Source organism: Lineus longissimus, chromosome 12 (assembly GCF_910592395.1).
Source record: "Lineus longissimus chromosome 12, tnLinLong1.2, whole genome shotgun sequence".
Lineage (NCBI taxonomy): Eukaryota > Metazoa > Nemertea > Pilidiophora > Heteronemertea > Lineidae > Lineus > Lineus longissimus.
Genome location: NC_088319.1, coordinates 104,204 through 115,154, shown reverse-complemented (window position 1 = coordinate 115,154; position 10,951 = coordinate 104,204). Strand labels below are relative to the sequence as shown.

Below are 10,951 nucleotides of genomic sequence, written 5' to 3'. Positions count from 1 at the left end.
ATGAAATGCTTTTATCTTATATTTGGACTCCAAACAATAACCAATACAGATACAGTACATTGACTTGAGCAATGTGTGTTTAGTTGAATGCATGGAATACAACAACTGGACCAGTTGCAAAATGGCCCTTTTATAAAATAGTACATTTTGACCAAAATTGTTGAACAGGTGTGATGATTTGTATACTTAGCAGTGTTTCGCCAGTGACAGATTGTGGCCAATTGCGTCAATATTTAATTTACTTGCCACTGCAAAGGTGCAGTGATTATCAGCAGAAAATGCTGTCGTGCCGTGTAAGTCTTGTCACCCCCTGAGGCTGGACCTTCTTCTTGCTGTATTCATTCAAACACACAATATAACTTTCATTGATCTCTAGTTTCATGTGATACAGGGCGTGTCAAAATGATGGCAACCACCTTGTGACCCATAAGGCATTGATTATTGGTCAAAGATACAACTCAAATCTGGCACAATATTTAGTCTCCTAATCTCCCAGTTTTTCTTTGTTCCTGAAAGTGACTCTATCTGCCCTGATTTGAAACACCCTGTACTGCAGTACCACCTCTTAAAGGGAGAAGACAGACCTCCAATGGAAGGAACAATGATATTTGAGGTTGGAGTGCGGCCACCGCATGGTTGAATTAAAATGACTGGTCAAGTCTCACATCGCAGTGACTAAAGTCACATGGTGGAGGAGAGAGGATATCAGTATCCAACACGTCACTCTTAGATGAGCCGTTTAGGTTGGAGTTGATCGGGAGGTTGAGAACAGCAACTCAACGGATTAAACTCTGTAGAAAGTGGAGGAATGTTATGTTCCTTTATTTGTCTACGTATAAGTATTGGTGATAAGTGCTTGATCTCAATCTCCCCATCAACTAACATCAAGTACAGATAGGTTCACTGTGTCATTACAGAAGGGGTGAGGGCTCTAGTGGATGCATGCAGGCATGGGCTGACATCAAGTACAGATAGGTTCACTGTGTCATTACAGAAGGGTGAGGGCTCTAGTGGATGCATGCAGGCATGGGCTAACATCAAGTACAGATAGGTTCACTGTGTCATTACAGAAGGGTGAGGGCTCTAGTGGATGCATGCAGGCATGGGTAGAGGAGGGTGCTATACATTGTGTGTACATGCTACGTGGACAGCCCTCGATATCCACATCAAACCATGAATTCAGGGGTGGATTCTACAGCAAGTCAAGGTCTGTCATCTAAGGAATTCTTCATCTAGACGCTGCGTACAAACCATTGTTACATTAGAATGTCTCTACTTAGTATCAATGTGTTTATATCTTTTCTCTCAAGACTGCCAAAGCCTCTCCTAAAGCACCCAGCACCATATTGCAGTTCTCATCGGTGGCGTTGCGGCCCATGTGACCAACCCGCGCAAGAACGTTAGCAGTTTTTCCCAGTCCACCACTGACCTCAACTTTGTATCTAAATAAATAATATAGACAAGATAATATAATTCATGTCGAAATCACTTCAGGTATCACTTATGCAGCAGTCAATTTCAACACTGTAACCCTTGGAGAGGTGATCAACACATAGTGGACAGTTAGCATTTCATCTCTGGCCAGAAATCGACACATACTCAGCCAGGATTTGAAGTGAAATCGTTGAGAGTACACCATATTTTCAACAAATTTTTCACAGCTTATGAGTAATTTTCTGTTGAAGAAGTTAACACACCATTACTTGGTCAACATAAAGTCGGTGGGTGGTTAAAAACTCAGCAGCAATTGAACTCTAAATTAGTGTTGACCCCTGACCAGGAGTGGTACAAGGTTCATATTGACCGCTGGATAATCATAACTAGACTTTTTCACAGTATCGCAGTCATCACATACTTTGAACTGCAGATAATGTGCAGCATTCTGAGAGACACGAGACCAGCCTAAATATTGGTAGAGTAACATGCAACATAGGGAAAACAAGCTGCATCCAAAAAATGTCACCAAGAGGCCTGAATTTCAAAGTTTGAGTTTTCTGAGATACTGTGCAAGAATCTAAAGGGTGACGCTATATCCAATGAGAAACTGATCACCGAACCACCACTACAATCTACAACAGCTGTTTGATTCTGTAATATACATGGACAGTTGATCAACACCAAGCAGCTGAATTCATATATACATGCATCTACATGCGACTACATGCTTCCACATGCATCTACATGCGACTACATGCTTCCACATGCATCTACATGCGACTACATGCTTCCACATGCATCTACATGCGACTACATGCTTCCACATGCATCTCACTTCTTGTTATTTTTGGCCCGTGCTGCCGCTAAGCCCTCCTCTAAAACACGAAGGACTGTTCTCACGTTGTTCTCGGTGCAATTGTAGCCCAAGAGACCAACGCGTCCAAGAAGTGTCAAGGTGGGTCCGAGTCCGCCCGTTACCTCCAACTTGTATCTGAATAAATGGTATAAACAATTACATTTCATCAAAACTAGACACGGCAAGCTGTGAGACTAGAAATGGTAATTATAGAATACATCATCATCGTAAGGCTTCGTGGTCCAAAACTGGTTGTTGGACAATTGAGATCTGCCGTTGACAGAGTAGATCTGAGGCAGGTAAACATGCAGATGTTGTGCTGTGGGACATAGTGGATGGTAGACTTGTGACCACCAAGGACAGGATTCATTAGTGCTGAAAGAGCTGCTATCAAAGGGGGATACTCACTTTTCCATAACGTAAGCCATTACGTCTTTCCAGTTGACATCGTCAGGAATACGGATTGAAGTGACGGTATTTAATCGATCGGCCTGAAAGATAACATAATCTTAAATAAGAAGCCTCACATGAAGAGGGCAAGACCTTTTGATGCCTTCCTAGACCAATACGGCTTCGGCATCCCAATAGGGGGTGCTGATGTTCACTTGGGTATGTATCAAAATGACATGAAAACTCTGACTGATGTCATGTTCTGTCACAACACCCCAGTGACAGTTCTGCCACAGTCTGCACCATCATTGGATGGTAACCAATATGGCAGCGAGATGTTCTTCTCGCTGAAGATGACAAGACTTACATTCCAAACCTTGCTACCCGAGGTGAATGCTTGCTTGTGACCTTGGGACAGTCACATAACTCTGAATGACCCGTCCTTTGATTGAGACGTATAACTGAGATTCCTGTGCCTGGTCACTACGCCAATGTTATCATGATTGAGTCGCAGGTCGCAGCACCAACAATGGCTCATCTGCGCCACACATAAATAAGTGAACACTCACTGGATCATCTATGTAATGACTTAGTCCTAATTTAGCAAGTCCTTCTTGGAAGAGTTTGGTGAATTGTTTATGTCTCTCCCAACCTGCCTCAAGACCCTGCAAAACAATAAGACAACAAGACTATTGGTAGGGGATTAGCTAGGTGTTGACTCTCCACAGAGGTCTGAGTAGGCCATGTCACCTATAGCTCAGGGGCCTACTTTAACATGGGTTTACCAGTGTTATAATCTATGGAATTTGCTGCCCCAGGTGGCATTGTGTCATTTCATCAGTCTGCCGGTAAGCAACATAGAAAACTCAGGGTCAAGTTGTAAGGTATGTTACCAAGCTGAGGTGCGCTGAGTGGCTTATGAATATTGATGAATGGTTATTCGGCCACCTGTTTGTAGTGTTCACTTGGTTACGTTATATCTTACAGAACCTTGTGGGAATGGTGACTATCCCCATGGTGTTGACTCCAAGTGACATGTTTGAGAACTAGAAGACGTACCTCCTCTGCTACCATGGCGATGCCCTCACGTAGCTGGAACAGGAGTGTCAGTGGTGGGGTGTGGTGGTACCTGAACAGTAGAACAGACTAGAGAAACAGGAGTGTCAGTGGTGGGGTGTGGTGGTACCTGAACAGTAGAACAGACTAGAGAAACAGGAGTGTCAGTGGTGGGGTGTGGTGGTACCTGAACAGTAGAACAGACTAGAGAAACAGGAGTGTCAGTGGTGGGGTGTGGTGGTACCTGAACAGTAGAACAGACTAGAGAAACAGGAGTGTCAGTGGTGGGGTGTGGTGGTACCTGAACAGTAGATCAGACTAGAGAAACAGGAGTGTCAGTGGTGGGGTGTGGTGGTACCTGAACAGTAGATCAGACTAGAGAAACAGGAGTGTCAGTGGTGGGGTGTGGTGGTACCTGAACAGTAGAACAGACTAGAGAAACATGAGCGTCAGTGGTGGGGTGTGGTGGTACCTGAACAATAGATCAGACTAGAGAAACAGGAGTGTCAGTGGTGGGGTGTGGTGGTACCTGAACAGTAGATCAGACTAGAGAAACAGGAGTGTCAGTGGTGGGGTGTGGTGGTACCTGAACAGTAGATCAGACTAGAGAAACAGGAGTGTCAGTGGTGGGGTGTGGTGGTACCTGAACAATAGATCAGACGAGAGAAACAGGAGTGTCAGTGGTGGGGTGTGGTGGTACCTGAACAGTAGAACAGACGAGAGAAACAGGAGTGTCAGTGGTGGGGTGTGGTGGTACCTGAACAGTAGAACAGACGAGAGAAACAGGAGTGTCAGTGGTGGGGTGTGGTGGTACCTGAACAATAGATCAGACTAGAGAAACAGGAGTGTTAGTGGTGGGGTGTGGTGGTACCTGAACAGTAGAACAGACTAGAGAAACAGGAGTGTCAGTGGTGGGGTGTGGTGGTACCTGAACAGTAGAACAGACTAGAGAAACAGGAGTGTCAGTGGTGGGGTGTGGTGGTACCTGAACAGTAGAACAGACTAGAGAAACAGGAGTGTCAGTGGTGGGGTGTGGTGGTACCTGAACAGTAGAACAGACTAGAGAAACAGGAGTGTCAGTGGTGGGGTGTGGTGGTACCTGAACAATAGATCAGACTAGAGAAACAGGAGTGTCAGTGGTGGGGTGTGGTGGTACCTGAACAGTAGATCAGACTAGAGAAACATGAGTGTCAGTGGTGGGGTGTGGTGGTACCTGAACAATAGATCAGACTAGAGAAACAGGAGTGTCAGTGGTGGGGTGTGGTGGTACCTGAACAATAGATCAGACTAGAGAAACAGGAGTGTCAGTGGTGGGGTGTGGTGGTACAAGGAGTGCTTACTTTCAATATAGTATTTTGACAACTGTCTATACAAGGAGTGCTTACTTTCAACAGATGACTCTCCCAGTTGGTTCTATCAATACTGAGGACATTCTGCCTCCTCCAGCTGGTTATTCTTTAACAGCAACATGATGTAGAAGAATACTTACAACCTCGGCCCAGGTGTGATACCCCAGTAATTTGATAGAAGACCAAGGTCAAAGTAAAACGACTGTGGCTTCGTTTTTCTTCTGTTGAATTTTTCTCTGGAAAAAGGTTAGGAAAAGATGTAAATGACAACATTGCAAGCAGAAGAAACGTGTTGATTTGGTCCCCAACACCTGCCTCATATGCCTTAAAGGCAGAGCAATGGCAGAGGTTCTAATGGTGATTTCCAACTAACTATCATGGACAGTTAGGAGCCTGGTGTGGTTTGTTTGACCTGGACAATCAAAAGTTGCACTCTTGCGAGAGTAAATAGTGTTGGACTTGTATAGCAATCTGGCCCACCTAGATCCTGCCTATAGTCTCCCTTTAACTTGTGAATGCAACCTGGACTATATTTCATCTGTGTCTGCTTGGTGATGACATTTCTGGGAAACAACAAAGTATGTCATATTGTGAAAGTATGAACACATTCACCAACACCTGGCATTCAAAGCTCTATCATCACTCTCCTCAAACTGATTAGCTTGTGACCTAATTAGATAAATGCCCAAACTGCTGATAACAATCTATCGTCTACTCAACTCGTTTACAATAATTGCATTTGATAGTTAGTATCAACTCATTCCTAAAAAGGTCGCCAGAATGTATCACACATGAAAAGTTTGGGCAAACTTTCATATCAGTCGTGAGGCTAACACACATAGTAATAACATTTCATATATTCAAAGCCCATTTCTTCTTTATCTGTTAACCCTCTTGCAGCCAAGGTCTCTGGCCCTGGCTAGTTTGGTAGCAGGAGGGTTAAAGGTAGGATAGCATGTAGGAACACGTTTTCACCTAGGAATATCAGTCCTTAACCAGGCCAAAGACCTGGAACAAACGAGGAGTTAAAGTGACGTGTTATCTGTGGGTCAACCCAGTCTAATCCGCTGTCTTTGTAAAGTTCATTGATAAAACAACAACTGTCCCAGTACAACTACATACACTATCATTGCATTATAACCACCTTGCCTTCTGTGTACTTACACAGCACGGGGACCAAATGATATCGGGGCAACGCCTGGAGGGCAGTTTAGAGCTTTTTGAGAACCGGTATACACAACATCGATTTCTGAAAGGAGACATGGTCAAAGTTACACGTATACAACCTATTGTATTATGCCATACTGCTAGCTACACTCAACACTGCTTTACTTTGGACACAATGATGTAGACATCTGTACCAACTGCATGCCTATAAAGGAATTCTCTTTGGCTGGTTTTGGGTGCTATCTACTCAGGGCTACAGTACATATACCAGTCTCAATCTGGCTAGTTTGGTAAACCTGTCAAATGAACCATTCACACAGTGGATGAACAACAACTTTCAAGTTCCAAGACTAGGCCTGCTCTAGTAAAAGTGGGCACTTGAGGCGAACGACAGATGAGTTATTAGAGTGGCCACAAGAAGGAGAGGGGGATGGGTGACATCATGTTTTGTTCTTACCCCAGTCGTCCATGAAGAACGGTTCTCCGCCTAATGATGCTACGGCATCCACCATCAAGATCACGTTATGTCTGAAATAGATAATCATGATGACAAAATGATAATTTTCCACATCATACTTATTGATAAACTGGATGCATTCATGGTTGTTGAATCAAAAATAGATCCTGCAATATCTATTGTTGGATGTTTGTGGTGCATCCACAGAATGGCTTTATTGTGGTGGAGGCCATGTATTTAGTATTGCGATGAGAGATTCTGTGGGTATCTCTCCAAGGAATATATCTTGCTTGTCTGCAGCAGTTCCATTCACTCGGAGAAGTTAGAGATACTTCACGGAGAGGTTGTTGCCAATTTCAGAGGGTGGTTTTGTCTGAGTAGCATCAAAACCAGATCATATTGAGCATGACCTGTGTAGTATTTCATCATATCTTCATGCCAAGCACCTGACTTTCTAATGCTTACTTTCTGCATATCTTGCCGAGCTTGTCTATATGCTGATGAACTCCTGTGGAGGACTCCGCGTGGCTGATGAACATCACAGCTGGCTTGTGCTTCATTAGTGTCTGAACATAAAACAAATCAAAGCATTACAATCAAATAATTACTATGTGTCGTTACATCCTTGAGCAAGGCACTATACCCAAATTACAAAGAAGACTGCCCCTGCATGACTCTGCCATCTGTGAATGTGGTTTCTGCCATCTGTGAATGTGGTTTCTGCCATCTGTGAATGTGGTTTCTGCCATCTGTGAATGTGGTTTCTTCCATCTGTGAATGTGGTTTCTGCCATCTGTGAATGTGGTTTCTGCCATCTGTGAATGTGGTTTCTTCCATCTGTGAATGTGGTTTCTGCCATCTGTGAATGTGGTTTCTGCCATCTGTGAATGTGGTTTCTGCCATCTGTGAATGCGTGCATGGTTTCTATAACCAAATGCGAGAATACACCCTGGAAGACTGGTCCATTTCAGAGCATCTAATCCCGTCCCAGGAATTCCGACTCCTACATCACCATATTGCTCAGTGGCTCTTATTAACACAGTATAATGAGCTGTCAATATTCTGATGAACTATAACACAACAGCTGGCATGTAGATAGTGAGTTCCTAAGAATCAATCTTGTTATTGTCCTGTCATCGACTCTCTCTGGTTTTTCTTCTTGATTGAAACCACCACATGTCACACCCACACACACACACAAAGGTCACATGCGCTTTAGTTCACAGTTTTCTCATTAACAGATAGCTGATGATGTGAATGCTGACAAAAACCTTTTCAAAATGACTGTCACAGGAGGGTCATACATATAATGCTGAGTTAAAGGTCCACTAATGTTGCAACTTGATAAAGCCACAGAACAAATGGCCACGAACATAACCCTGTTTACAGTAAGTTAATGTACTGATAACAGTTAGTAGCTGAGGTGTTTTTATTTACACAGAGAGCTTATCTAAATCATTTCAATAATATTTAACTCCTTGGCTTGCAAGGAGCACCAATTCCAGTGGTATCTCTGGTTCAAATAAGTACGAGCCAACATTTTCATCTTAGGATGAAGTCATATACCTTCGTCGTCTCCATTGATTCTTCAACCTCGGAGCTACAAGAACAACCTCATCTACAGGTAAATAGTTTATATAAACTTACAGCTTCAACCTCCTCTGGTGTGAAAGACTCGCCATAATCTTTGACGATATCGTGGACATCCCCGCCGGCTCTCTTGGCGATCTCGGAGAACCTCTCACCCCACAGGCCCTGCACGAACACTGTCACCACCTCACCCCTCTCAATCATGTTGACGGCACACGTCTCCATGGCAGCATGGCCTGCAAACACACATGCACAATACAAACATATATCACAAAGAAAATCATCTGAATTGAAAACTTGAAACAATTTGAAATTTTGTACTCAGCCAAATTAAAAATTGCAAGAGTTCAATTTTTAAACGTTCACAAGTTGGAAATAAATCAGCTCGAAATGTGGTTGTTCTCCCGCTAAGGCTGAAAAAAATTGTTTTTAAAATTCCTCACCCGCATTGTTGAGCAGTCTCCAAGTTGAACATTTAACTTACCAGTGCCTGATATTGCTAATGTGTGTGGATTCCTGGTTTGGAACATGTACTGGAGGCCCTCTCTGATTTGATCCAAGATCTGATGGAGGAGAAAACAGAAACTATCTGATGAGTCATGTCAGTCGGGATGAGGTGTCAGAATCAGCTGGGGGGAACGATCATGTTATTGACAAGTGCTGTCGTTTTAGCCCCAGGTCACTTAATGTTTAGCCCCCTCTGATAAAACAGGATTAAAATCAAAGTTGATACTGGGAGAGAGGGAGGGAAAAAGAGACACCTGACGACAAAAAGGCCAGGGGGCGAAACAAGCAGATATGATACCTGGAACAAGTATTTGACAATAATCTGTGACTGGTAGAACAAATGCCATCATTGGATTAATATGTTGACCATGTGATCAGGAAAATATCCCATCTTTTTCAACTAAATGTCTACCATCATCAAATCTAGACAAAAGGTGATTGCAGGTCGATAGAATCTCTAACTCTGATCGTATCATGGAATTATCTTGTATCAATGATTCAGGCCAACTGGTTTATCACCTTAAAAACAAACATATCTAATAACAGTGGTCTTGTACTTTGAGCCAATATTGTAGGTTATGTCAAGATAGCAAAGGATTTATCTTGTACTTCAAGTACACTTTTATAGTACATTTGCACATTTTCAGACCCGTATGTGCAAAATAAACAACAGACAAAAGTAAATAACCGCACCCCCTCTGTGATACATCTGTGCATACTCAAGTGTGCTCTCTTATTGTCTCTACAAAGTTCATTCATGGGACTGTAGAACCTCTCTATTAGGGACATCCTTGGACAGACGAATGATGCCTTATTAGGGAGGTGTCCTGATTGGAGGTCAACTTGTAAAGAAAAAGAACCCATAATGGGAGCAAAACCATTGTCCCCAATAGAGAGGTAGTCCTGGCAACAGAGGTGTCCACTGAGAGAGGTTCCACTGTAGTTATTAGAGCTTGCACTCACATAATATTCAGCACAATCGAATGGTGCCTGTCCTATCTTTAAAGGAAGAAGCAGCCGTCAGATGGCGGACGAACAAGGCGACAGGAATACTTCATTCTCCTTTTCGCTGAATTGCAATTGTGCTCCTTTATCTTGAAAAACAATTAGCTTACCTTAAATGTTTCCTGATGCAAGTGACCAATCATTGGCAGAGCTCCAGCCGCTGCTATCCTTGGGGGCACATTGGAAGGCCCAGGTCCCATCAACAGTTTATGAGGGAAGTCCAAAGGCTTAGCCAAGTGTTCTGGGGGAGGAAAGACCCCTAGAGTCCGTGCACTCGTATGCAGACCCCTCCTCACCAGGAAATGTGCAACTCTCATTGATTTCATGATGCTACCTTGTTGGAATCGACAACACGTCTGGTCAGTCCAATACCACAGGTTATCATGCAAACTGACTAGGCCTAACACCTGTGCCACTGGCCTTGTTGTGATTTGATAGAAGCTATGAATGACATTCAGTCGACAGCCTAGGTCAAATCTTATTCCGAGCTGACTGGTAGATCAGAGCCTCGTTATGAGCTTGCCCTGCTTGCTGGGGTTTTGATTACATCCAGCAGCCATTGTAGGGAAGTCTTGGTCTCCTGATCAGGATGTGTCAGTCCCCTGCCATGTCAAGGAGGAGAACTCATGCTGACTGGCTCAGAATTATATCAGGCCTACAGCTAGCCTTTCATGATTGATTGTTATCAAATCTTTACTCATGCTGGGTTGAGGGGGCAGATGAACATTACTCATGATCATAGGCCCACAAGAAGCTTAGGATAAGACAAGTGTATAACCAAGTGCCATTACGTGAATGTGTCATATGATGTGTGATGAAGTCAGAAAGTGCTACTATCTATCACCTCAGGGGGCCTTTGATAGTCTCCACATCCTCCATTTCTACACACTTCACCCACCCCAAGGAAATGAATAGATGAAGGAGGAATCTGTTACAAGTGGTGACCTTCAGGTAAGCAGAACAAGGAAAATCCAGGGAAAAGAAACCAATTCTAAATGTGCTGCCTGGACTGATGACTGATTGTTCCACTGGCCTCAATCCCCGACTGTCAACAATGACTGGTCAGACCAATCGTATAAGGGATGAGTGATGCTGCCTGGACTGATGACTGATTGTTCCACTGGCCTCAATCCCCGA

The 10,951-nt window shown here is 43.6% G+C and overlaps 1 protein-coding gene across 2 annotated transcripts; it reads right to left on the bottom strand.

The window, feature by feature from the left end:
• Window positions 1–3: 3 nt before the first annotated feature.
• Window positions 4–10,308, bottom strand: LOC135497038 (alanine--glyoxylate aminotransferase-like). 2 transcript variants are annotated; one of them, XM_064786698.1, is made up of 11 exons: window positions 9,925–10,304; window positions 8,787–8,865; window positions 8,360–8,538; window positions 7,178–7,278; window positions 6,713–6,783; window positions 6,253–6,337; window positions 5,229–5,324; window positions 3,743–3,812; window positions 3,253–3,348; window positions 2,702–2,784; window positions 4–1,442 (listed from the first exon to the last, which is right to left on the bottom strand). In XM_064786698.1, exons 1-11 carry the CDS (start codon window positions 10,138–10,140, stop codon window positions 1,292–1,294), a joined length of 1,227 nt encoding a protein of 408 aa, XP_064642768.1. In that variant the 5' UTR covers window positions 10,141–10,304; the 3' UTR covers window positions 4–1,291. The 2 variants fall into 2 exon arrangements, with proteins under 2 accessions (XP_064642768.1, XP_064642767.1); XM_064786697.1 differs by having other exon boundaries at window positions 1,308–2,428; window positions 9,925–10,308.
• Between the last annotated feature and the right edge of the window lie 643 nt (window positions 10,309–10,951).